Genomic DNA, 27,272 nt, shown 5'->3' on the forward strand with positions numbered 1-27,272 from the left:
GCAGGAGACAGGTGGCGTGACTTGGCTTGACATCTGAATTAGTATTGGATAAAAGTCAAGCCAGACAAGATGACGGAAGAGCCGGGACGGGATACAACTTGAATGCGTGGTGGAAACAGTTAATCTTGTTTTTAATTTCATATGCTTGCTTTTTTCACATGGAAGCTGGCGAGACTTGTAAATCAATACTTTACCAAATCTTTACATGAGTATAACTTCAAAACCGAGGTGATCTTTCAAAAAGGGGACCCTCTCGTAGACCATCACATGCTTAAATCTATCTGTATACATGTGCTACTATACCTTGTAAAAGGCGGTGTCCCACTACTACCTACCTAGTATGTACCTATGAACGGGATACGGAATTGGACGCCACAGATACGTATCTCTCGAGACCCAGAATGAAGGAAAAATCTCCAACCGTTGTAGCCAAAGCCAAACTTGATCGATACAGACGAATACTATCCAACAGAAACCTCGCCCTTCTGCGTTAGTTCCAGTATCCTCTTTTAACCCATTTCCAGTGTCACGCGACTTATCTTTACCCTCTCCGACTCTCATTTCCTGCTTGTCTCAGCGCCCCCGTCACCTGGAATCAGCCGTCATTCTCACACGCACGCCCACCACGTTAGTACTCTACTGTACTATTTTGACGGTACTGTACATGTGTGCGTGCCCCGGTCATCGACGTCTTATACCTCCGAACCCATCATGCGGCGGGGGATCCAACCTCCGTTGCACCCTTGTTAATCAATCTGGATTCAATAAATATTCAATCTCCCAAATCAAAATCTCGGCCAAAACGTAGTCCGAGTCCCCCGAAGCGGAATAGGAATTCGAGTCAGAGCCTGAGCCCGAGTCAGGGTTACGGCTACCAAGACCAACTACATCATCAGCATCATCCTTCGCAGCAGCAACAACAACAACAACAACAACAACAAGACAATCTTGGTACTGAGCATAACGGCCAGTCACTACGCCACAACCAGCGTCGACATAGCCACGACGACACGGACGATCACATTCTGGACCCTGGAAAGCGACAACATAATCGTCCCGCTCACGGATCCTCCCACTACGACACCCCAAACACCTTCACCATTTCCTCCCCATCAGAACCCATTACGACGGAGCGCTCATCGCGCCGTGATAAATATCTCCACTCTACAATACCCAATACTTTCTGGCCTCCTGGCTTCAACAGTCTCCGACGTATAGTTGTCGGTGCCATCTACTGCTCCGCGCTCCCGCCCTTCTCACTCACCATGTCGTCCCGATCTAAAATCCCGGAGACGCCCCGTGTCATCTCGCCAAGTCCCACCCCCTCCGAGCGCGACGCCTCCGACTACATGGGCCCTGTCACACGTTCCGCAGCCCGGAGACGGACACCTACTCCCCAGCTGCTTGAAGAAGACCCCGATGAGGATCTGCCCGAGCCTCCCGAGTTTCGACGGGCCCGAACCCGCAGCCGCTCGCCGATCGATACAAACGCCGTGACGCGCTTGACAAAGCGGACAAGCACTGCTGCAAAGGCGGGCAAGATATCCAAGGATGCCATTCCAGAAGAGCAGGATTCAAACGGCGCCCTGAACGGCAACGGCAATGGGAAGGCTTCCACATCAAACGGTCATCTTGCGCCTCCTCAACCCACAACGCCAATAGGATGGTCCTGGCGCGACTTCAGTCGCAGTCCCAGTCCACTCGGTTTGATTCCCATCCACCGACACTGGAGAACATTTGTGCACAAGCACGAGGTACCCCGCAAGGTGCTGCACGTATCGATTGGATTCTTCGTCATTTGGCTTTACGTGACTGGCACCCAGACAATCTCAGTGACTCCATGGCTCATGTCAGCGCTCATTCCTATCACAACGGTCGACTGGCTCAGACACCGATACGCTTCTTTCAACCGCTTTTACGTCAAGGCTTTGGGTGCTCTGATGCGTGAGAGCGAGTACTCCGGCTGGAACGGTGTCATCTTCTACCTTTTGGGTGCCTGGATCGTTCTCTACGGATTCCCCAAGGATATTGGTATAATGAGTGTTCTCCTTCTCAGTTGGTGCGATACTGCTGCTAGCACCTTTGGTCGACTTTGGGGCCGATACACTCCTCGCCTTCGCAAGGGCAAGTCTCTCGCTGGCTCTACCGCTGCGTTCCTCGTTGGCGTCGCTACATCGTACTTCTTTTACGGCTGGCTCGTGCCCACCATCGGCCCTTTCCCTGGCGACGAGAACTTCATGTTCAAGGGCATTCTCTCGTTGCCCAAGACCATCTGCGAGGCTGTCGGCGTTTCGCAGGAGCAAACCACCATCTCTGGCGCAGTCGCCCTTGGCGTTATGAGCATTTGGTCTGGCTTCGTGGCTTCTGCCAGCGAAGTCGTAGACATCTTCGGCTGGGATGACAACCTCACGATCCCCGTCCTTAGTGGTATTGGTATCTGGGGATTCCTCAAAGTTTTCTCATAGACTATCAAGTCTTGCCAATAGAGGGCACGACAGCATCTTATGGGCATACACAAGTCGTTCTCTCTCTCTTATCAGATGACGGCGCATATGAGACATTGACAAACGCATACATGGAGCGCATTAGTCTGACATTGTGCATGCATCAGGGGCATACGCATATACTCTACTCTCTCCCCTCGTTTCCCCATCCGTTTTTTTCTTGCTCCTTCTTCCCTGTGGAAACGATGATCATTCTAGCATGGGTCTGCTGGAGATGGAGTTTACATCGGTCTTTCGGAACTTTGTTTTTCTTTGTACTTTCTGAGCTAAGCTTGCGAGATGAGGATGATGCGCGGAAGAGAAAGGGGAAGCTAATCCCCCGTACACAAGAACATTCATCATTGTTATCCGCTTTGGGTACGTGGTCGCAAACCTTGGTTTTGGGGCTTGCATGCGGTGTTACATCGGGAGAATATATATATACTACATATATTCCTTGGAGCAACGGTGGGAAACCTTTGGAATAGAAACTGGAGCGGGAACGGAACGGGCATGGTCTGGTGTGATATCCTAGGTACAGGTAGATCGAACGGAACTACATAGGTATCTTGTTTAAATAATGAAGACGAAACGCATCTCATTTTTTTTTTTTTCTGCAAAGGTCAGGCATCATGACAATCCTGTGATGAACGGTCAGGTTCTGCCACATTTGACGTCTGTTGTACGAACGCCGTACGACATTTCGTATTTCTTCTCAGTCTCTCCCTGCTCAACGGTCTGACTGATACGTTGGTACCACGAGGTATCCAAGCAAAGGATTCCGGTGATAGTTACAACCGCCTAGGCTGGGAGTACGTTTCACCGCATGCGTCCAAGGCTCAACAGGATGGACAAAAGAGTTCGGGATGCCAATCATCCGAGATTGGGTTGAGTTGCACAGGAATGTTTAAAAAGGTTTCTTTTTTGGCATTTCGGGAGAATTACCCTGGGCATGGTATTTTGTCTCTCGGTTAAGTCCGGTCGTTGAGAGTTGACTTACACGACATTGATCATGACGGGGGGGAGGGAGAACGGGAGCATGGGAGCATGAGAAGTCTCTCTCAATGATGGCAGGGGGCGAGCTCTGCTTACAAGATGGTTGCCTACGTCACGAATTATCAGACGAGATGCAAGATGATTTTGAGTGATTTCTTTAACCAAACCCCTTATGCATTAAGTGAATACTACCTATGTAGCTGGGCATGTGTAGATAGAAATGCTTGTCGTTGACAGTAGTTAAGAGTAGGTAGATTGGATATTAATTCCTCCGGCGGCAAAGCCTCACATCCGTTCACACCATCTTTTTAATGAGAAGAAAAATCCATCTAGTTTGCTTCTCTCTTTAAACTATCATCCTATAAGATGGTGCCCCATCATCAAACCCCCCTGTACAGTGTTGCATCTTCCCCTCCGTGTGCCTGGGCCACGCCTTGCCGCACACAACGGCGCTGAGTTGTCCGTGCGTGATGGAGGGTATCAAAGCAGGGGAGGCGTGTAGATTTATAATATCTCAGGACATGTACAGATACGCTTGGACAGCTATGTTGCAATAAAGCTCTCTGTAACTTGTTTACTTTCTGTCGAGTATTTCCAGACCAAGAACAAAAAAGAGTAAGTGACATGATCAACTACCAATGGCTTCCTCAAGCGGAGATTGTGGATGCGTTGTTAAAGTACATAGGAACAACACCCGCCCTGCCATGCAATGCAAATGCAATGCGATGCACTGCAGGACAAAAGCACTCGGCTTCTTGTGGAGGAACGAGCCACCCGTGCTTCGATTCTTTCCAATCTCAACGAATCTCGCATCAGTATTCGGCTCCAGTCTCGTCTACAGGTTCATCTCGTGGCCATTACCTCAAATCGATCAGTTTAAGGCGGGCAGATCAGACGACTTCAGTGGATTCCGGGAAAGCAAGTCATCAAAGCACAGCATCTTGAGCTCGATCTGACATACAGCTTCCAGCACAGGGCTCGCAAGTCATGCCACCTGGGTGATGGGCTCCCGAGCTTGATGGTAGGACTGGCTTTCCAAAGAGTATCGAGACGCGATCATCAGAAGCGCACACAGCTAATAAGATCACGAGATGTTGGAACTGGGATGATGCTCGTTTGGTACCGATGATTATCGGCTGTAGCGCAAAAGGATTCCAAGTCCGGGGACGCAGTAATGGTGAGACAGGAGAGCGAGTCGCTGTGTTTCGCGATTAAAGCAGCAACCCGCATCGGGTGTGCATAAGCCGTGACAGCTTCTGAGAGCTTAGTGATGGCTTCATATTGTCAAGAGCGGGTGGCCACAGGAACCGTTGGAAGACGTGTCACGGTGGCTTCAAGTACCGTGGGAATGGACAAAGGCAGGAGGTGCCGCTGCTGCAGAGTCCAGAACTGCCACCGTTGAGTTGCAGCCTTGAAGCTGCACAGAAACGGGGCATCGTCTCCATTCGTAGGTGTCAGTCAACTAGACGGACAGGCCGTGGAGCTCCAACCTTGCGCAGGATGTTGGTTTTGTTGCAGGGCTCGGGTCCGTTGCAGGAAGCTATCTGCTCCCTGATACATGGTCAATGATACCACTGCTCCAAGATGCCGACATCAAGTGCTACAGTGGCTGTTTGCATGTCTTATGTTGTAGGTTATCATGAGACATCTGAAGACGTCAATCGAGCGTTAGATACCTAAGTATCTGCCATCACAAGCCGTCAAGGTCTCGTTATCGGATAAGAGACTGGGAATATCTGGTAGTCATAGTGCCCGGTGCTGACCCTCGGAACACCTCGATAAACATTATCCCTTTCATAAGTGTACGAAAAGTCGGTCATAGAGTCCGTCCGTACTCTACTGCCCACAGGTTTGAAGCTAATAGACACAGCTTGGAGAAACCTCCAGGCATGTACCCTGTCACAGAAGTCCTAAATCAGCCGGGTCATTGCTCACCAACTTAATTGAGGTGGTGGATGGTGGATCTCGCCTTGCTGCCTTGTGGTGAGTGGTTGTTAGTGACGAAGCGGGGGAGGGGCGAGTAAGAGCAGAGAAAGATAAAAGAACCATTGTAATTTGCACTGGATGCAATCATGATATTTGCCTGAGCATTGTCCAATTAGAACAGAAAGACTTGACCGGTCTTTTCCACAATTGGAGTAGAAGATACTCGGCGCAAAAACATACGAGACAGAGGCGAGAAGGACAGAAACAACAGAATTCAGAATATGAAGCATGTTGAAGGTCGTGTTGCAGTCGTGATAGTGGATCCTTGGAGTTGTGTTTTTGAGCAATGGATTTCGCAGTTGTACAAATTCTAGTAATTACATCAATTGTTGAGCAGAGTCATGTCAAACAATAGAATGAAAGGTCAATGAGGCTCTGCTTAATTGAAAATTTTACAAGGCACGTGGAACATATTGGAGTAGCAATAAAGAAAAAGCAAGTCAAGCCAAAAATGGTGACAGATGGAAGGAATGCCTGCTCATTCTGTCATCAGCATCAGCATCAAAGAGATACTTGTTCTCACACGGTAGGTACGTTGCTCATACGTACCTTCCCCCACCCTTCATCTTCAATCCCGCCTTAGCTAAAGGTTCTCTAAAGGCTTCCACTACGTACAGATTGCTCCTGCCAGCAAAATGGCACACCATTTCCAGGAAGCACCTTCCCTCAAACAGGGCAGGAGGCAGGGCCCCCCGTCAATTGACTTGACATCCACCATTATGTACCTACCCTGACCCCTCGATCGGGTCCCTGGAATTCAGTACCGTCCCTTGTCAAATGTCAGTCAATCCATTAATCCTTCCCACCGTCACAGCAACGTCTGGTAATTATCTTGACAACGCATCAACTCCTTACTGTACTTCCTTTGTATAATTGTAGAGAAGGACAATGCCAAAAATTGCCCGACTTGCTGCAGCTCTACCCGACCCGCCGCCTTGCGTTCGCTTCTCAACCCACACCATGTAAACTACTTCTCGTGGACCAATCCTCGCCTAGTCCATTGCATGGTGTCTATCTTGACCATCGCAGGTCATCGCCTCTTCTCCTCTTGTCGACATGGCCGCCCGAGCTTTTCTGGTAAAAACGCCGAACCATGAGGGAAAATGCAACTGGATGGGGGGTGTGGGCAACTTTGCGCTTCAACATGGAAATCCAAGGCTGCTTTTCCTTCAACTTGGTCTTTTTGGCTTTCCTTAGCGTCAGCGCGCTTGTTTGCGACTCTCTCCGCTCTATCTCGTCTCCATCCACGGTGTTGCCTGTTCCCCTGTAACAGGGTACAAGACGCGCAGTTTCAGTGCATGCCAAAATTACACAGCGGATACAATCAGGAAATTTGCAGTTCTCGGTATCCGCAATGTTTCTGCTCAGTCCATCGTCGCTCACAAGCTGAAATCTGATATGGCGGTGGAATGCCAAGAGTCTTGTGGGCGGTTGGTGATCTCTCACGGATGTCCATCTACACGGTGAGGCAACCAATGTATTTTTTCTTTCAGCGCCCACCACCAATATTACCCGCTACTCCAAACGGTACCGGAAGCCGGCCGATTCAGATGTGTTCTATATGGTACAGATATATGTATGGTGAGGGTGTGGGCATTGGTGTCTACTCAACTTACCTGGGTCCATCTAGCCTAACACTCAGCCAGTCAGCGTCAGTCCCATCATCCATTGCGCTGTCCGTTTGGCTCGTTCTCACCACGATCCGTCTACCTGCTTCCAGCACGCTACAGTACTGTATGTATGTACTAATTATCACCAAAAAAGCGAGCCAGCCTAGTTTACGCCGGCCAGGTCCCTCACGTCACTCGGTCACGAACCCAATCCATGCCTGGCCTCGACTTGCATCTTCCGCTGCCCAACTACCGACTTATTGTACCTCTACGCTCAGACGACCAACACGCCGGGTTTAAACGAGCCCGTCAAGCAAATATCGGTGGGAAAACGCACCGATCGTTTTTTTTGCCCCCAGACAAGTTCTATACATGGCTCTTATCCCTTCTCAACACCTGGGTCCAAGGGCTAGTGCAGCCACTTGTGTCCATTGATGGACCCGGATATGCATGGCATATTAGTAGCATCTTACTTTCTTGAGCCTTTCTACTGGTATAGCATACGGTCTAGGTCGTTCCCTTTCACTTCGGGTCTTTTGTCGGTCTCCGCTCCAGCACACAGATGTATTTTCTCTTTCCGTTAACTGTCCACCATGCCATCGTCATGTACCTGCCTGATGTCTTTGACACAGAGCTATTGCCTTTTCGAGCAATATCCCAGTCTTGTTCCTAAATCTTTCCGGTATATGTCGATTTGGCCTCAAGGCGGTCTCCATTTTTCCAGTTTTTTAATTGTTACATCTTACATCTATGATTGCGGTCTTTGCTTTCGGCATATGCACATGCCCTTGCTCATCCTGGGCTGGCCTTGTTACACTCAGCCAACGGCGTAGCTTAAAACGTTTACAATTTCAACGTCACTGCATTGCTAAAGCAGAGACCCCGAAGCATGTTGAAGCCACACACTTTCCTTTTCATTTCTTACGCTTTTTATCATATTCAACCGCTTTCCTTTCTCTAACTTCACCCTCCCCGTAAAGCCCTATCTCGACCATGTTTCCTTACTCTTCTCTTTCGTTGGCCCAGTTGTCAAACAGCCATTCATCTCGGATAAGTCTCTGTACCATTTCATGACCCTTCCAAGACTCCTTTGCCGCTCCTAGCCTCCCTAGTCACCCTCCTATTAGTCCTAGCTTTGAAGGTTTGTTACCTTCACGACCTTGTCGTTGCTGTCCGTAATGGCCCACACCTCTGCATCTCGTCGTGATCGTCTCGTCTAGCCCCTCGATCACCTCTCAACCATGCCATTATCCTGTAACATCCCATTACACGCCCTCATGGGCGGGGTTGCTCATCGTCTGTTGACGAATGGTGTCAGGATGAGTTATCCTCAAGTTGTTCCGGTCTGGCTGTTGAGGGTCCCAGGAAAAGTATAAAAGGGCGAGAGTTGATCGAGTTGAAGGTTTATTCTTCTTCTTCCTTTCTCATCACTCTTCAATCAACTTTCAAACTGAAGTCCCAACTTGCCCGGTTCTCATACACAATCCCCTTGACTTGTTGTCTTGATACACAACTCTCTACCTCAACTGTGCTTCACTTCTTCACGATCAACCTACTCAACGTTGAGCAATCACCAGAACCAATTCTCAAAACATCCAATTGGCATAACCACATCTTCTTCTATTCTCAATCATCATCATGTCTTCTCATTACACTTCTGTGGGCTACTCTATGCCTCTTCCCGTCCCCTCCAAGGGCTCGCAATACCCCACCTACAGTCAATATTCCGTCTCGCCTCCGGAATGTGATGACTCGGTTAGCTCCGCCTCTGGCATCCCCTCTTACAGCAATGGTGGGTACTCGGCTACCTCGTCCGGCTACACATACTCTGGCGGATATAACGACTATGAGAGCACTCGCTCTGCTAGCGGCGTGGACTTCCAGGAGTACATGCAGGACCGCTTTGCCAACTCCTTCGACCCAATCCCTCTTGACCGCAGCATGGCTATGCAGGCTCAGACGTAAGTGGACCTATCCCACCATCAATCCCACAGCAAATCCTTGTTTGGCTATCGGTAGCTGCATGTGAAATACACTAGCTCACCGCAAATGGTCTACGGGATTCCATTGATGCAGTACTGACTCCTGAACAGATCCGGAAAGATGAACGCTAAGCACCGAGAGCTCATGGAGCTGCAGAAGAAGGCGCAGGCTCGTCTTGCAAAGACACGAGAGCGCTTCCAGGAGGGTATGCGCGATGCTCATGAGGTCCGCAGCGACCTTGAATGGACACAAAAGAAAGTCAGGTAAGTCAAAACTGAACCGATGCATTTTCGGGCATTTATTGCAAATACAAGCGCAGCTTTTTATTGCAACGAATTTGAAATGCATCACTTACAGATTTGTGATCTGGCGACTAACCCATTTCCATAGCTCACTCAAGACCAAGGCTTCTCGCAAACATGGCAAGGAGTACAGCAAGGCTCGCGCCCGATACCCATCTCCTGAGAACTAGAATCTTCTAGATTTCACTTTCTTTGGAGCGGCATCTTTACTTTTACAACAAAATTTCCTTCCAGCGAGCAACTTTTTATTCGCAATCAACTCACCAAAGTTTCGCACATAAAACACGTTTCCGCAGAGAATGCGGAACGCGAGACGATCGGATTTCTGATATCTCAATTGAGATCTTATTTACTATTTAATTTTACGAGCGTCCCAAGACACCCACATATTCAACGTGCATGAACTACTCGTTCATGCAAGGGGAATATGAGGTGACGTTGGAATCAGGGGCACTAAGCGCGGCAAATTGAGCCGCCTGGCGCGAGGTTCTTGTTACTTTTATTAAAAGCAGCAGGGCAATTATGCGGGTGGCATTTAGCCAGGAACGCCAACCTCGTGGCCACTGGGGCCAGTGTGGGGGAAACACGCAGAGGAAGCGAGAATGGGCGGCTGTTTCACGACTTACGGCTTATGATTGGATGAACTGAACGATTTAGGGGCGATTGTTAAAAGTACACCTCCTCCCAAGCGTCTGTGGGGGTGTTAGGGAATAGCGTCAGCAGGTTGGCAACAAAACATGATGTGTCTGCACCGATTGCTGCAAGGGCAGCAGGGTTGGCAGCATCTCTGGAGTATGGGTGACGCGGGAACAGCCGAGGATTGCAAAGTCGACCGACTTGTCGGGTTCATTGAGGGGTGTGTATTGAGTGATATATCCAGGGAACCACTACAAAGACGATGACGGTTTGGAAAATAGTAGCGGGCTCGCATTGCAGTGTATTTGGGACGCTTGCCCTAATCAGGGGAGGCAGCAATGTGAAAACTGCTCCATTGGGTAACACTGGGAGCTGGAGAGCTGATGGAGCCGTATTGGGCAAGGCAAGGGTCTGTAAGAAGGTTTTCTTTGTGGGTATCTCAACCGGAGTATGGAGTCTACCAGTTCTCATAGCAAGCAACATCTCTTTTCCCCTCTTTGACTGATGGCGTGTCTCCGTAACTGATGTGATAACCCCCCCGTAGATGTGATTGATATGCTTCCCACACCCCTCCAGGCTATTTCTGAGCCAGTCTAAGTGAGGGAGCACGTGTGGTCTGAGGTATGTTGGCGTAGTGAGTCGCTGTGCTGTCGCCGTAATGCTTGAGGAGGTTGGAAGACCCTTGTTTCTTTTCAATATCACGTGATCTTACACGTGATATAACCTCGTATATCAACACTCATCCATCTCGATGATCAAACATAAAGGTGAGGGAGGATACAGTGGTCGTGCTCTAAAACACCATGCTGGGTGTTTGAAGTGAGCTGTTGATTCAGTAGATATGCTCCGTTCGTCTCCCTTATCCCTCGATGTCGTATCTTCCAATATTGATATCTCAAGCTGGTGCAACAGCTGTCGTCGTAGCATTGGCTTTTTCCAGGGGCACCCACATTCCTCGTGTCGTCAGGCCGCGGGCCTTCTCAATCCTCTCCCAGGGATTTGCATTAGACAGACTGTCATAGTACCCAATGTACCAATCATCCCTGCGCTCATGTGGCACCGAGTGTTGCCCCTGTCGTGGTACAAACGCCGGAGCAGGCCGTTGAGGGAGACTAGCCGGGCGTGCTTGAGCTGAAGCTTTCTGTCCAGATTTCTCCTTTTCGTCCTCGTTGTCATCATCATCAAGGGCGATCTCATCAGTGTTGGAACCAGTGCCCAGGGCTGTGGAGTTTGCGCCAGTAGCGGAGGACTTTGAGGGCAGTGATGCGTCTGCGTTTGGATTATAGCGACGACGCTTTGAGGGTGGTGAAGCAGCGCCAAAGGATGAGAAGCCCATCTGAGCCATGAGGTCTTCGTCGACAGCTTCGACGTCGTTATCTGAGGGGTCCATCGCAGAGAAGTGAGACTGGCTGTTCTCGATAGAAGTGGCGGTATATAATGAGATAGCTTAATAGCACTAGGATGGTTTGCTAAAAGCAATGTTTGAGGTGGATGAGATGAAGTTGGATGAAACTGCGATGGGATGAAAAGAATGACTGAGGCTCGAGCGTAAATAGAATCTGGGGTTGAGACTGTGGAGTTGTGGCGGTTGGGCATCGATTGTGGCTGAAAGCTCGTAATCGCAATTAGCCAAGCAACGGCAATTGAAGAGCAGCAAGGATTACAAAAATTGGCATGGGTTTTATGCTCAGTAGCATAATTAAAGATTCTCGATATCCGATGAAGTGATGGAAGTATTCATTGTTTCGTCAGAATATGCTTCAGTACTTCAATATTCCGAAACTACTATGCTTTAACTCTTAATGATATTTAATGCATCCATGAAATCAATGACATCAGACCAATATCAAGGGTATCGGTCAAAACATAAAATGGCCCGGATAGTTTATGCAGTACAAGGAGCCTTCGGAGCATTGGACGAAATTCAGCGAATGATATTAACCTTTCCCTAGTGTTTGCGTGACGGATCTGCGGCTTCTGAGGCCTGGCGTGTTTCATTCTTCGGGCGGGATAAAATTAAGTAGTACCAGTACCAGACAGGGCCCTTTATTGTCAAGGGCTTGAATTTTCATGTGAAGTTTCCTTGCTCTTTTTTTCTTTTTCTTTCTCTTCTTCTTTATCACCTTCTTGATCTAAACATTTTACATCACATTTAACAAGCCTTGTTATTACGGACTTGAGAGATAAACCCTTGAGGGATACCTATTGAAACCCAACTAAAGCCATCGACATCATCACCATGGCGGAACAACAACCCATCAAACTCAACACTCCGACTAAATACTGCCCATCCACCAAGAAATCTCCTCCCGTAGATCCCCCCACTCTGGACTGGATCACGACAACATGGACTGTTACGCACTCTACGCTTTCTATGTGGCGCGACGCCCGTAACGTGCGCATCACATACAAGATGATTCCGGGAACTGCAGACGGCCGTCCCCGCATGGATGACCTAGTCGAGTACGAGCCTTTGAACAAGGACGGTACTCGCAAGACCGTCGAGGGCGTCGACACGCAAGCGTCCTCCATCGGCTGGGACTGGCGCGGCAAGGGATGGTTGACCCTTGTTCACTCGCACTGGGAGATACTCGGCTGGGGCGAGGTCGTCACTTCCGAGGGCGTCAAGGAGCGGTGGGCGGTTACATGGTTTGCTCCTACGGTGTTTAGCAAGGAGGGATTGGATGTTTACTGTGATCGAAGAGAGGGTTTGAGTGAGGAGACGTATGCGAGAATTCTGGAGGCTCTGAAGGGGCTGAAGGGATCAGAGGCAAAGAAGGTTGCTGACTTGGTCGAGGCTAATATGCAGCCTGTTGAGATTAGACTACCATGGATTGAGAACTAATATTGCTGTATGTTGTTTTTGGATATCAGAGTGGAGGATTAATAGGTTGGGTAGGATATTTGATAGTTTGAATGCGATATACCCTGTGATTTGAGAAAAGAAGGCTCCCGGAGAACCGCCGTGAAAGTTGTTTACAGGGTCAGTCATCTACTTGTCTTCAATCTGCTGGTAAGCTCTTTCATGTTTGTGCCGTCATAATATCCATATCTATTTTAATGATTACTAAAGAGAAACTTGTTTAAAGCTGCTTCATGAAGCATGAAATAAAAGGTAGCCCAAAAGGGCATCATGTTGGTCGCTATCATAGTTCACGTCGACTCTGTGGTTCTTCATCCCCTCTTTCTCCAGATCGCAGATCTTGTTTCTCGCGATATTTTTCATCCCTCTTGATCCTTTCTCTTCGTGGCTCGTCCTCGTCATGGCGCCTTCTCTCATGCCGGGACCTTTCTCTTTCATGACGCTCACGTCTTCCACTCGATAAATCACGTTGTCGGTCACGATCATGCCTCCGGTCTTTGGACCGTTGTCTTCGCTCATGGCGATCCGATGATCTCTCCCGGTCACGATTACGGTCCCTACTTCTGTCCCTACCTTCATGTCGTCGCCGTTTCTTTTCGCGATGTCGCTCTTCGCGACGCATGTCCTTCAACTCCTGCTCTCTTTTCTCTTGGAAGCGCTTCCTGTCCTGTTTAAGCTCACGAACTTTGGAAGCTCCCTGCTTCATCATGGCAAGGGGATCGTTGGATGATATGCGTTTAGCATCCCGGTCTTTACGGTTCGGGTCTTGATTGCCCCATACGTCCTTGGACGAAGCATCAGGCGCCGCAGCATCAGCTTGCGAATACCATGGTCGCAGAACACCATCTTTCCCTACAGCGCTCGAAAAGCGCATCATGTATTGGTCTTCATAGCTCTGCTTCTTTTTCTTCGCCTCTTTCTCGGCCTCGTCATTCTTCTCTGCATGTGCCCTTGACTTCTCATCGCCGAGCAAATCAATGTGTCCATTGTGGTCCACTATAGGCGCAGAACTTGTACTCTTGCGCTCAGGTTCGACTTTCACGAGGGCTGAGTTATCATTCTCTCTGGCTATTCGCATTTCGAAATCGGTGTCATCCTCGCCTGGTCGCTTTCGCTTTCGTCGCGTGCCTTTATGCGAAACATCGCGATCACCAATGGCTGTCTCGTTTGGTTGGGGCGATTCGGGTTCTTCAATAGAAGGAGGCTCCTCGCCGCGTAGAATGGCTAATCGACGTTGCGCATCAATTTCCTGCATGCGCTGTTCTTCCCCTTCTTCGGTGGCCTTCGCGGCAGCCTCATCGCGACGAACGCGAGCGATGTTATCGGCATTGTAGACGTTCCACGACTTCTTGCCTAGAAGATGACTATCATAAGTTAGATTTATGCGCCACAGTTGTTGGCATCTTGAACTTACAGTGGCATCTTGAAAGTTGGTCGGAATGAGTTAAGTACCTAGGACATTGACCCTGCGCAAAAGCTCTCCGTCGCCGGAATGCGGGGCCGAAAGATGACATAGGCGCTACTAAGCCCCTGGAAAATGGATGCATGTTGCCCCTCCAGTCGTCAGCTTCTCACTCAAGTTCTCCATGTCTACCTAATCATGAGGTTAGTTTAAAGATTGGTAGAGCAATGACTAGAAGCTCCCATGCGCGTGATAACAATTTTTTCACATCCCATACGTGACTCAGAAGCCATATAGCTCAATCTGTTCTTTAAGAACCACTATAGCTCTTTCAACTGTAGAAGACACTGTTGTTGAGTTGTCCTGATAGTCTACCGAATTAGGTATATTATGGGTCCCGAGCTTACATACGCTTCTCTTATTGGCCTAGAGCTTCCTGGCTGATTCAACACTGCTACACCTACAGTGTCAGCATAAACTTGTACCTGGCGCAGTTCCAAGCCATAACTTTGACAAAGACACTTGTACTTACCCATCCAGTATATAAGGCAACCAACCCAAGTTCACCCACTGAATCTGGACTTTGCAACCTCATATATACATCACCAAAATGTCTAGAACACCTTTCGGCGGATTCATGGGTGGCTCTCGAGGCCAACAGCCTCCTCCACCTCAGCAACAGCAAGGCTACGGCGGCCCTCGATACAACGACCCTCGACAGCATCAGCAGCAGCCTCCTCAGAACTATCAAAGTCATCAAGGCGGTGGTGGTGGTAGTGGCTATGCGGAGAAGCCCTCGCGATCTGGCGGGCGCCAGGTTAACCTTCGAGTCGAGAAGGTCACAGACAAGTCCCTTCAGTCAAGACTGATCTACGGCAACCTGTATGTGTTCGTCTTCCTGTATCATTGAACCCTGGCTGACGTCTTACCAGGTGCGCTGTTTCTCCCGATGACTTCCCTCCTAACCGCGATGGATCCGATCTTTATATTCTGCTTCAAGCAGGCCAGCCCATGGGCGAATACGTTGTCACCGCAAAGCCCGTAGATGGGTTTCCCTCGGGCTGTATCAGTTTATCAGACCCCCAGCGGTCATGGGCCGGTATCACTATGCGCGACGTGTTTAGAGGAGAAATCTATGACCCTTTTGCGGCCGGAGGAAAGGCGTACTTGGGCTCAGTCGACCTGGAAATCGGCTTCGCTTCCCCCAACAAGAAGACAGACGTTCCTTATGACGAGGACGAGCTATCTAAGATGTTTATCGACACATATCAAAATCAGGTGCTTTCTCCTGGACAGCGCATCCTTATGGACGTCCGAAATGTTCCTCTTCTTGTCGTCGTCAAGACGGTCTCTTTGACAGATTTGGCCATGAGTTCAGACAACTCCAAAAAGGCCCAGCGAGAATCCCATGCCAGGGGTATCCTGACGACTCAGAGTCAAGTCGTCTTCCATCGTGATGCAAAGGGTGATTTCAACCTCAAGCCCTCAATGCACAAACCCAACTCCAACGCCATTCTCGCTCCGGACTTCAAGTTCGAGGATATGGGCATTGGTGGTCTGGACGATGAGTTCGCTACCATTTTCCGTCGTGCATTTGCATCCCGTATTTTCCCCCCTGGCTTGATCGCCAAGATGGGTATTACTCACGTCAAGGGATTGCTGTTGTACGGTCCTCCAGGTACCGGAAAGACCTTGATTGCTCGACAGATTGGTAAGATGTTGAACGCCAACCCACCCAAGGTCATCAACGGTCCCGAGGTTCTCAACAAATACGTTGGTCAGTCTGAAGAGAACATCCGAAAGCTGTTCGCAGATGCAGAGAAGGAATACAAAGAGAAGGGAGACGAGAGTAGTCTGCACATTATTATCTTTGACGAGCTTGACGCTGTCTGTAAGCAGCGAGGCTCCGGATCTGGTGGAGGTACTGGTGTTGGTGACAGCGTGGTGAACCAGCTTCTCGCCAAGCTGGATGGTGTGGACCAGCTTAACAACATTCTTTTGATCGGAATGACCAACCGAAAGGACATGATCGATGATGCTTTGCTGCGACCCGGTCGTCTTGAGGTGCACCTCGAGATCTCGCTTCCTGATGAAGCAGGCCGACTCGATATTCTCAAGATTCACACTGCCAAAATGGCCGCGAACGGACTGTTGGACTCCAGCATTGATTTGGATGAATTGGCTGGCTTGACCAAGAACTTTTCAGGGGCCGAGATCAGTGGTCTGGTCAAGGCAGCTGCATCCTGTGCATTTTCACGACACACTGAAGTCGGTCAGCTTGCTGCTGTGAAGCAGGATGTTGCCAGCATGAACGTGAAACGTGAGGATTTCATGGTAGCTCTCACCGAGGTGCGACCTGCTTATGGTGTCTCGGAGGCTGAGTTGATGGAGGCTATCCGCTTGGGTATCTATCATTACGCACCTCATATCGACATGAACATTCAACAAATGATGCGTGTCGTGGGCATGGTCAAGGAGGACCCGAACAAGTTCAGCACATCAGTTCTTTTTCACGGCCCTCAGGGATCTGGCAAGACTGCTCTGGCTGCGCACATCGCTATGCAATCAGGTTTCCCCTTTGTCAAGATGATCACGCCATCAGACCTGGTCGGATACCGTGATGACTTTGCCAAGAAGGACTATATTCACAAGGCCTTTACAGATGCCTACAAGTCCCCCGCCAGTATTCTAATTCTGGACGACTTTGAACGTCTCATCGGATGGAACCCTATTGGACCTCGCTTCTCCAACACCATGCTGGAAGCATTGACGACTCTGATTGTCTCTCGGCCTCCCAAGGACCACCGCCTTTTGGTTTTCGTCACCACTTCCAAGGCTTCGGTACTGAAGATGCTCGAGATCGACGGCGATTTCGCAAAGAAGGTCGCCGTTCCTGGCGTGTCCAACCTGCGTGAGCTGGCGGCAGTCCTGCAGGAGTCACCCGAATTCGAACATGATGTCAATGCCGCAGTCAACGAAATCGGTCGACAAACAGGATCGGACAGCGTTGGAGTGGGTATTAAGACAATTTTGGATTGTATTTTTGAGTCCAAGAGAGACCCTAATGGACAGGTCGTTGAGGCCTTTGTAGAGTTGGTTGTTGGCAAGATTCAGGAATTGAGGATGTAGATTGCTCCTTATGGTCACCAAATAGAGTCTTATATTGCCCACACGAACATTTACTGTACATGATCTTTGTGCTCGCATGCTGTTATATATGTCTTTATGTTGTCTCAGGGTTTACTGCGTTGGAGTCACCATGGTAGTACTTGAAGAAATAGCCATGAACATAACGAGATCTTTCAAACAAGTTTTATATTACAGCAACCAAGCTCGTTACGATTACTGATTGCCCCGAGTCAACAATTTTCTGATTCCAGTCACAATACTCAGATGTCTTCGTAAATATATCACAAAAGCGTGTACAGCATACCAATATAGGGTAGGCTCGTCGAGACGAATACCATAATCACAGTGCTAAACGAATTCATCCATCAATGTCGTGGATCAGTTGGGACTGGTTCTTCGGGACCGTATCAGTATCTGTGGAACTACAAGGTTTTCTCATGCAACATGCTCAACGTTACTCTCACTGTAACATTACCATTGGGCATCATGATCGTCTTGATCGTCTTCTGATCGTCTTGGATTATGTACGACAGCGTGTAATCGTGGAGAACATGGATATCATGAGCTAGGCTGATTACATGCCCATCGCTGCAAGCGTTTAAAAAACGCGTTTTTAGTGAGGTTCCTAGGATAACCATGAGAGAGAATACGCGAGAATGGATCCGTCCATGTTTAGATTTTGTGCGGGCAACATAAACTACCAGATCAAAAACAGAGTGGCTGGAAGCACGGGCTTGCTGTTGGAGTGGTTCATCGGCGCGGGCCTTTTTTTGCCTGTCACGAACGACTTTCCAGATCTGATCTTGTCTAGCTTAACTTGACTCGACCGGGGCAGCGACAAAGAGTAGTAGTAGTAGGGCAAGAATCTTTGTCGAACCGATAGGCGGTCAACAGAAGAAGTTGAGAAAGAATCCATCATAACGAGTCAGTTATACCTTTGCCGCCCAACCATTTCCCCTCCAGCGGGGATCCCGGCCAACGTCACGCTATAAATTCTCCATTTAAAGGCGTTTTTAGTGAGTCAAGGGAAAGGTCATTGGGTTCTTTGTGGTGATGTTGAGGATCTGAATGGTTGGAGTTTGTGTTGATCTGGCGCAACAACTGTTGGATTCGGTGCCGAAAACCACACAGCCTCTGTACAGTCCGATGATATGAATTTTTGAGGGATGGACACATCGATTGATACACTTATGCAAGGCCATCACTTGAGCCAGGCCTTGTCTCGTTCGAGTATGTAGTTCATAATACTAGCCATAGCATGAATAGAGGTCACTGAGAGTTATGAGGCTTGATCACTGCAAGCCAAGCAAGTAAGATGAGGCTTACTGTGGGATGGCCAGAACAGGGCTGCAGGATTGTTTACATGAACTTTGGATAAGCACATGCAACTATGATACAAGATTTCTCGTATCTGTGTCCCGTCTGCCCGTCTATCTAGGGTTGACCATAACCATGGATTTTTCTGCTTCTTACCCTGGACACAGACGAGGAGTAGGTACCTAGACTACCGAGACAGGAAAAGACCACGGATGGTTCCCCGGCACCCGACTAACTGGTGTCGAATCACGTCTCAAATCTTGACCCAGTTTTTGAGTCTAAAAGGTTCTGATACTACGTCGTTCTTGGCGGGTGCCATGGATCCTTTTGGGTTTGCTACTGTAGGTCAGCACGTGGAGGGTGGTTGACATCTCCAGGCTGCGAGTGACATTTGAAAGATGAATGAGATATACAGAGAAAAGAGAAGATGTTGAGAAAATTGTGGTAGTGAGAAAGTGAGGATACCTTTTGCCAAGAGGGAAAAACGTGATGGATCATGCATGGTGCATTAGTTACGCTGCATTGTTGGTCATGGGATTCTCTTTCTGGAACGATTAAGGACAGGACAGGACCTTAACCCCCCGCTTCCGAAGCAATCACTTATTGCATAGTATATACCTAGGTACTTAAGGTGTGCTGTGAGGGGATTTTGAGTACGTACAAGCTTTTTTCTTTATCAGAACCCATTGATACCCAAAATGACATACTGTAGTCAGTTACACAAAAGATCGACAGAACTGGGCATGAATTCTAGACTCGCTCTCTCTAATGTCCCGTCCCGGACTTGACCTAAAGTGTGTGCCTCTCTCTCTTCTAAAGTCTGTTGGATGCAACATCGAAGCATGGCGGAGGAGCAAAGTAGAGAGTACCTGACTTTAGTCCAATGGTTGGTTAGTACAGGGATATGTTGGTATGCGAGAACGGGCAGAACTGGGAACCGTCGGAGGTCCAGCTGCAGGTACTCAGTACATATCTCACCTCTAACGCACCAATTGACCTCAATTTGTAGGTGCTAATACCAAGGCCATCCCTGTAATGTGCTTTGAACTTTTGTGTATGAATTACCTCACTTTATTCATTATGTGCGTATGTATGAGTTTTGTAAGGAAATGGAAACATGATGAATTGATGATTGCTAGTACTCGATCACTATTCATGACTCCCATCCTCTTCTTAGTACGGGAGGCAAACAGTTCGTGTCAAGCCGAGCTGTAAATGCATTGCCAATCAGATTGCCGAACAGGACTTTGAGAGCTGGGAGAGAGCTGGAACTAGCCCGCCATTGACCCTTCTGCTGGGTCAACTTGGGGCACACGATACAGCGTCCAAGGTACAGGAACTGCGACACCGTATCCTCAATTGGTGTATAGATAAGTATAGCTACATAATCGACCTGAATCGATAAGTGCTATTCTTAAGTGCTAGGTTGACAAATGACCCACACACCCTCTTCTTCTCCCACGATCCCATGTGCCAACCCAACCGCAAACAAGCCCCCAAGTCCAGAGCCAGAACCCGGTCCCGCGAGCAAGCGGCTTTCTTGGTCTGGCCTCGAGAGTTCGAGAGAGGTTCGGCTCGAAAAAAAAAAAAAGATAGTCTCCCCCAATTGCTTTTGAAAGTGTCCTTCTTTCTTGACCTTGACCTTTCCCTCTCTTTGCTTTTTCTGTATGAGACAGATCGAATGGGCTTGGCCAGGGTCCTATTGTCGTATCGCGTGCCGTTATTCTGCTGAGAAAACTACACGTCTGTTTTTTTCTTCTTTTTTTTTTCTTTCGCATACAGCGTGACTCTTTTATTTATGACCCCTCTGTCCCTGTCTCAGTGTTTGTCTGTCCCGTTGCCGACGATCACTCAGCAGTTGAACGAACATATCTCCGACATAACCAACTCCAATGTCAACAACAATACTCTGCTAACAATTTAACCTCTCTCTACTTTATGTCTTTATCATGTAAGTCTCTTTATTTAATTGCTTTTCTCTCATCATGACATCAGCTCCACACTTCAAGATTGTCCGTGGTGGAAAATCAACCAGGTTATCCCATGCTGGTCGTCTCGCCAGGCCTCAGGTTGGTCTGGGTGGTTAATTAATTACCTAGACTACGCTGCAACCAGGCTGGAACTAGCATAGCATAACAAGGCAATCTAACGTTGCTAATGGTGCTTGGTCCAAGCCAACACTTCTACTTTCATCTTTTCCTTCATCCCATATCCCATCATATTCGTATCGGACTCGCCGTCTTTCTTCTTGAATCTCTTTCCTTCCCTTCTTCCATCTCTGGACTGCCTTACCCCACTGTAGCCCGCGCGCACCGCACCAGGGTCCATCAGTTACAGCACAAACCACGACATGCGCGACAGCTTCCAAATTACTCGCTGCTAACTCAATGCCTTGATTGACAGTTCCTCTATCGCTTTGAGCACCGTCAGCTCTGCACTCTCCTGACGAACAGGCAACGCGCCTGCAAGAGGACGTGCCATGGAGGCCCTGGAGGCTTCGTCTGCGTCTGCGTCTGCAGACCCGCTGCCCCCAGCATCTGGTCTCAGCACTGCGCCCCCAGCTGCAACCACTGTCAAGGATCCGACGTCGACCAAAACAACCCATCAGTCAAGGTCTCGTTCAGGGTCAGGCCTTGTCGCAGCCCCTACAGCAATCGTCACTGGACTCAGGAAAAGGGAAAACACCAGCCCCAGCTTCTCAACGCCCACCAAGTGGCCTTCTGTGAGGTCCACTACCACCGCCGCGCGCATGCCTACGACCATTACAGCTATTGCGAAACCTTTGCTTCCTCTCTCAGAACGACGAATTCACCAAACCAAGCACACGGCTCGAAGTCTCAAGGACTCAGATTCCAGCGCTGATTACCAGGCTCGATGGGAAATTGCCCCCGATGGTGGATCGGCAGGCCGAGAGGGACGTCAATTCACTGTTGCCAACGTGGGGAACAATGGTCGCATATATCTGAGGTAGGTTGAGATCTGAATCATCTCATGTTTCCTGTTGTCAACCCGGGTCTCCCTTGGGAAACCTCCTGCCACACTACTACTCTCCCTTCACTCTGCAGTCTTTGCTCGCGCCTTGTAGGGAGATGTCTTAGTGGCTTCCATACTGCGATCTCATCTTACGTCGCCTTGGGGATATCGCAACGTGGCTGGCACAAGACACGACACTTGCTCGTATTGTTAATTGTGTGCCACAAACCACTGACTCTCATTCTTTAGGCCGACCGTTCGCCCTGCGTACCAGCGATGTCCTCAGCCTCAATTTGTCTTTCCCATCACACCACCTAGTACTGCAGGCTTGGATGCAATTTATCAAAATAAGCAGGTTCAAGACGAGACCAGCGAGCTTCACGTCAGTCAGTGGACCCCGACCGAACCATCGCCTTATGACACCAGCAACCGAACCTATTTCGAGCACGAGTCTTATCCGCTCCGTCCTATAAGGCACAGACGCGCCCTTTCCGACAGCACGGTCCACGAAGTAACCGTAACGAAGGAGTCGGAGCCGGGTGCCTTCAAAATCGTTATATCTAAACCGTTGGAGGAACATCGGCCCCGGACTATGGAAGATTTGGATTCCAACGACCCTCTTCTCGACATTTCTATTCCTTCCTGGCGTATCGGTGTCCCACGTTTTACTGGAAGAGGCACGCCAATGATTCGAGGATCTTCGTACGCTCCCACCGAGGAGTTCCGCTCCAGCAGCGCTTCGCTGCTGAGCCGACCTCAGGGTGTGCTCAACAGCTCTCATCCTGATATTGCATCTCCAAGACGACCGAATTCCATGACTATACCTATGCTACGACTTTCACGAACAATGTCCGCCTTGACTCAGACTCCCTCAAGTGCACAGTTCTCCAAACCCGTCCGCCCTAGTTGGCGATCAAACTCAAAAGTTGAACCTGCCATGTTCGACGACCTCACATTCAAACCAGCCTGCGATGATCGAACATTAGTAAAATATTCTGCAGCGACTGGTGCTGTCGTAGCTGCCACGCCCCCACGCCTCGTTGCCGAAATCACCTCACCAAGTTTCCTCGACTACGAACTCATCTCGGACTTTTTCCTGACCTTCCGAGCTTTTCTCGAGCCCGTGGATCTGTGTCGTATGCTCATAGCGAGATTGCGGTGGGCTCTAGCTCGCGACGATGAAACAGGAATGGTTGTTCGCGTGCGCACGTTCGTTGCTCTTCGACACTGGATTCTCAACTACTTCATGGATGATTTCGTTGTGGATTATAATCTCCGACTTGTTTTCTGCGAGCTCCTTAACGACTTTGTGGACGAACTCTCACAATGCAAACGAGCCCAAAAAGTCCAGCTTAAGATTCTTGGAGAGCTCAAGAAGTGTTGGCGAAGGGTTTGCGCACTTTATTGGGATAGCCCTGATTTTGATGACACTCTCGATTCCAGCGTGCCTGTTACGCCTGGTGGCATTGCAGGCCACCGAGATGCCAGTCTGGACCCGTCATTTTGGGAGCAAGATGGAGTCGAAACACCCCGAATTGAGAGTCTATTACCACTCCGGAAGAGTCTCGCCGAGCGAACTAGTTTCATCGCAGATATTTCTCGAGCCGGTCGTGCTAGAGATTCCGTCGTAGTGGAGCCTCGGCCGAGCACACCGGATGGGCAGATCACAAGAGATTCTATGGAGGGACAACAAACCTCACCAGTTAGCATGATCAGCATGGCCAGCATGGATATTGTTTCTTGTTCGTTTCCCACCAAGGTCAAATCTACCACCCAGCCAACAGCCCGAAATCACCAGACAAACCCCCTAGCTGCTCATCCCGTTACAGCCACTTCAAATCCTCACTCAGGACCTGTAGCAACAACCCCTCGCGCACTCGTTGGCAAGCGAGTCCGACCCCAGGGCGCTCACAAACGCAACAACAGCTTGACTGATTCTCTGCGGGAGCATAGTACGGACAAGTTGTCATTTAAGGACCAGGAGTTCATGATGACTGCCCCTTATGCGGGTAGCCTTGTTCGTGGAAACCTGCTACCTCCAGGCCAGGCGTTTGTCGATATCGACCCAGAAGAGTTCACGAACGGCTTGTTGCCAATCACCAGCATGAGTCACGACAGCCAGAGCCTCATCAAGCAGAGAACGCCTGGAAGTGCTATGTCTGGCCATGGTATGAAGAAGCTTCTGGGCAGTGTGCGAAGAGCCCTCAGTACTAGAGGACAGGGAACGTCATCGACTCAAGGAAGTCTTGTTAGTCTCAACAATATTGGTCCCCGAGGTGCCACGACGAATCGAATTCCCGGAACAGCTGTTGTGCCCCAGAGCCGACAAAGGCCTAGCCTCCCTCGACCGCCTGTCAGAATCGACTTGCTTGGTGCGGAGGTGGTCGAAGATTTCAAGAAGGCGGTACGGGACGAGGCCGCCGCTGAGGCTGACCGTCGTGGACTGCCACCGCCGATGTCTCCTAACCCATCTCTAACGCCTACCCGTGATTTCCAATGCTCGGCGGCTGTTTATATGGATCCAACCGCCTTTGAGCACCTGCCCCATGATCACAGGCACCGACCTACTAGTGACATGGCAATTACTACAGGCAGCAAATCTATCGTGATCGTGGATGATACGACCCCCTTCGATCCATCCCTATTACACCGAGCTCCAACCAGCAATGCTTCTGTTGAAGCGTTTGCCGATGCTTTTAAGCTGACCGGTGCTGACCCAACACCTCCATCTACCCCCCCGGCCGGCCACAGCACAGGTACACCCAGACGTTCTTCATACCTGCTCAACCAGCATCTTGTGCGTCCTTCATTGGATGAGGAGCCTCTGCCGCCATTCATTCCCGACTTTGCCACCCTCGCTCCCGTTACCAGCGCTCCCATCTCCGAAGATGGTAATCGTGTTTCGTACTCGAATGCAGCCCGAAGCTCACGCAACCACCCCCCAGTATCGTTACAGAACCATCGACGTCTGAAGTCGGGCAGAACACACCGATCTCTAAATTCTCTACTGCGTCGCCGTAGTTCAGCTACCAATGCCCTCGTTCGTCGGTCTACCGTCCAGAGCTTCGACGCCACTACAATCTCCGCCCCGTCCGTTGCGGAACATGAGCCTGAGGAGCCCATGCCGAAGCCCCTACGAATCCTTCGACGACGTCCAGGAGGAGATCTTCGAGCCGCTACGAACGTTGGAGAGTTGGATCCTGTCAACACATTGAGAAGGTCGCATTCCGTTGGGTCACTGACAACATACTCTGAGTCAATTCGCAGCTCTTTCATTCAAAGTCCCCGCATGAATTCGTTTGGCCATGGTTCTTTCGGCCGAGGCTCCTACACCCGCGGTTCTTACGGTAATGGCGAAGTTGTTTCCATCGATTACACACAGCCTAAGAGCGAAGCCTTTTCTGTTGGACAACTTGCCGACAAACCGAGACGAGGCCTTTCCCTATTCAGTACCCATTCATCTAAACCAGCGATGCGTCCTTCTTTCGAAAAAGAGGCACAGAAGCTGGCACAAATTCCAGACGATGATGATGACGGCGGTATTGAGTCCGCACTGGCCAAGCTGGAAGGTAAATTCCCCGAGAGAAGAGCCCACAACTCAGCTGTTGGGCCTCCTCCGATGAACCGAGCGGTCAGTGACAGTGTTGCCTCACATATATTGGATGCTGAGCACAGGAGAGACCACCACGAGCAGCAGGTTGGGGCTAGGGGGACGTTCATGTTTGATGCCGAGGATAGCGAACCTGAACCTATGATCGAGTCGCAGGACCAGCATCTCACACCTCAACGACCGGTTACTGAAGCTATATCGTTCTTGACTGGTTCTTCCCACAACTCTTACTCGTCTGTGCCAATTCTCGAACGGGATTCGGTTAAGGGTCGCCCATGGACCAACATATCAATCTTGGAAGGCCCAGACGAAGAAACTACACCTCGTCCACGGAAAACGCTTCCATATGTTGGTGGTGAGGGTGACCCTGAGTACGCATCATTCAATTTCGTGGAGAAGACACAGAGCATCGAGGGTATCAAACCGGGCGATACCTCTCCAACAGTTGAAGAAGACCAGTCGTTCCTCGACGACGACAGCGATCTCTCGTCTGAGATGTCTGCCGATGCTCTTGAATACGAAGAGTCTGACTTTGGCGAAAGTGTGGTTCCTCGAGTTAAACTTCCTGCTCATCCTCTCGGATCTCCAGCGCCCCCTCCCAATCGCAAACCTCCCTCGCCTCCTATGACTTTGGTACAAGCTCTTGAGATGTCCCCAACTTCTTGCGTCCATGTTCCTTCATTGCATGAAGAACAGGTCTGGGGACAGAAACCACTCCCTCCAACCCCCGAGACAACACCGACTGCCCCTTATGTTCAAGTACCGGAACGAGCAACTATCGATGGGTACCGCCAAGCTGCTAAGCCCGAGTCCATCGAAAGTAATAAGTACTCGGCTCATTTGCCGTTCATCCTGGCCTTTGACTCGGAGATTCTTGCACAGCAGTTTACTCTCATCGAGAAGGACGCCCTAAATGAAATTGACTGGAAGGAGCTTATTGACATGAACTGGAAAGACGCCGCTCACAGCGATTCTCGCTCATGGGTTGATTTCCTCCGCAACTCCGATGCCCATGGTGTCGAGGTTGTCATCGCTCGCTTCAATATCATGGTCAAATGGGCCATTTCTGAGATTGTTCTGACTCAGGGCCTTGAAGAGAGAGTGCGATGCACCACCAAGTTCATCCACATCGCAACCCACTGCCGCCGATACCGCAACTTTGCCACCCTTGGACAACTTACCATCGCTCTGTCCAGCAATGAGGTTGCCCGCCTGACTGAGACCTGGCGACACGTTTCTCCTCAGGATCTGAAGACGCTGCAAGATCTTGAGCAACTGGTCACTCCCATGCGCAACTTTTACAACCTTCGCGCTGCGATGGAGACTGGCTCAGATCAAGGCTGCATCCCTTTCGTTGGTATTTACACCCATGACCTTCTTTACAACGCTCAGCGTCCATCCGAGATGGCTGGCTCGCCTACTACACCCCCTCTGATCAACTTTGAGCGGTGCCGTATCGCCGCCTCTGTTGTCAAGACACTTCTCAGACTGTTGGAAGCCAGCACTCGATACAAGTTCCAGCCCATCGAGGGCATCACAGAGCGCTGTCTCTGGATGAGCGCCTTGAGCGACGAGGATATTCGACGCCACTCGGAGATGCTTGAATAAACCTACACAAACATGTCGATCACCCACATTTTCACAACACATCACACATATGGGAACGATAATTACGATTTATGACACACCGACTCGACGGCGTTTCATCTCCTATGTCTCAAAATCATCACAAGAGCATACCCAGCATGTCTCTGCATTATACCCCATCTCCTACATCGTATAATCATCACCTGGCTATACAACAAAGCCATTTCATTCTTCAACTACTACATACAACATAATCATCATCAAAGCATCTGGGACTGCAGCAAGGAGTTGGGAAACTTTCTTTTTTTTACTTTTCGTTTCCATTTTCACAGGAAATTCATTGGGGTTTCTAGGTCTAATTTCAATCATACCCGCACAGCGCGGGTGTCAAACTT

At 49.6% G+C, this 27,272-nt stretch overlaps 7 protein-coding genes across 7 annotated transcripts; 5 read left to right on the forward strand and 2 right to left on the reverse strand.

Annotated features, from left to right (window-relative positions):
* Window positions 1–401: 401 nt before the first annotated feature.
* Window positions 402–2,465, forward strand: FSST1_012283 (diacylglycerol kinase; the record flags this gene model as incomplete). Its single annotated transcript, XM_083235492.1, has 3 exons — window positions 402–425; window positions 455–489; window positions 809–2,465. The coding sequence occupies 3 exons, from the start codon at window positions 402–404 to the stop codon at window positions 2,463–2,465; spliced, it is 1,716 nt and encodes a 571-aa protein (XP_083081979.1).
* A 6,248-nt stretch (window positions 2,466–8,713) lies between these two features.
* Window positions 8,714–9,530, forward strand: FSST1_012284 (KxDL motif-containing protein; the record flags this gene model as incomplete). The annotated part of the gene is made up of 3 exons (XM_083235493.1): window positions 8,714–9,036; window positions 9,169–9,321; window positions 9,449–9,530. 3 exons carry the CDS (start codon window positions 8,714–8,716, stop codon window positions 9,528–9,530), a joined length of 558 nt encoding a protein of 185 aa, XP_083081980.1.
* Window positions 9,531–10,891: 1,361 nt separating this feature from the next.
* FSST1_012285 (uncharacterized protein) lies at window positions 10,892–11,386 on the reverse strand (the record flags this gene model as incomplete). Its single annotated transcript, XM_083235494.1, has 1 exon — window positions 10,892–11,386. The coding sequence occupies one exon, from the start codon at window positions 11,384–11,386 to the stop codon at window positions 10,892–10,894; it is 495 nt and encodes a 164-aa protein (XP_083081981.1).
* Window positions 11,387–12,235: 849 nt separating this feature from the next.
* Window positions 12,236–12,841, forward strand: FSST1_012286 (uncharacterized protein; the record flags this gene model as incomplete). The annotated part of the gene is made up of 1 exon (XM_083235495.1): window positions 12,236–12,841. The coding sequence occupies one exon, from the start codon at window positions 12,236–12,238 to the stop codon at window positions 12,839–12,841; it is 606 nt and encodes a 201-aa protein (XP_083081982.1).
* A 301-nt stretch (window positions 12,842–13,142) lies between these two features.
* Window positions 13,143–14,281, reverse strand: FSST1_012287 (uncharacterized protein; the record flags this gene model as incomplete). The annotated part of the gene is made up of 2 exons (XM_083235496.1): window positions 13,143–14,223; window positions 14,274–14,281. 2 exons carry the CDS (start codon window positions 14,279–14,281, stop codon window positions 13,143–13,145), a joined length of 1,089 nt encoding a protein of 362 aa, XP_083081983.1.
* A 590-nt stretch (window positions 14,282–14,871) lies between these two features.
* Window positions 14,872–17,390, forward strand: FSST1_012288 (AAA family ATPase SEC18; the record flags this gene model as incomplete). The annotated part of the gene is made up of 2 exons (XM_083235498.1): window positions 14,872–15,143; window positions 15,194–17,390. 2 exons carry the CDS (start codon window positions 14,872–14,874, stop codon window positions 17,388–17,390), a joined length of 2,469 nt encoding a protein of 822 aa, XP_083081984.1.
* Window positions 17,391–21,186: 3,796 nt separating this feature from the next.
* FSST1_012289 (mitotic regulator LTE1) lies at window positions 21,187–26,898 on the forward strand (the record flags this gene model as incomplete). The annotated part of the gene is made up of 2 exons (XM_083235499.1): window positions 21,187–21,674; window positions 21,930–26,898. 2 exons carry the CDS (start codon window positions 21,187–21,189, stop codon window positions 26,896–26,898), a joined length of 5,457 nt encoding a protein of 1,818 aa, XP_083081985.1.
* Window positions 26,899–27,272: the final 374 nt, after the last annotated feature.

The sequence above is a fragment of the Fusarium sambucinum genome, chromosome III (assembly GCF_050947815.1).
Source record: "Fusarium sambucinum isolate potato_lamoka chromosome III, whole genome shotgun sequence".
Classification (NCBI taxonomy): Eukaryota; Fungi; Ascomycota; class Sordariomycetes; order Hypocreales; family Nectriaceae; genus Fusarium; species Fusarium sambucinum.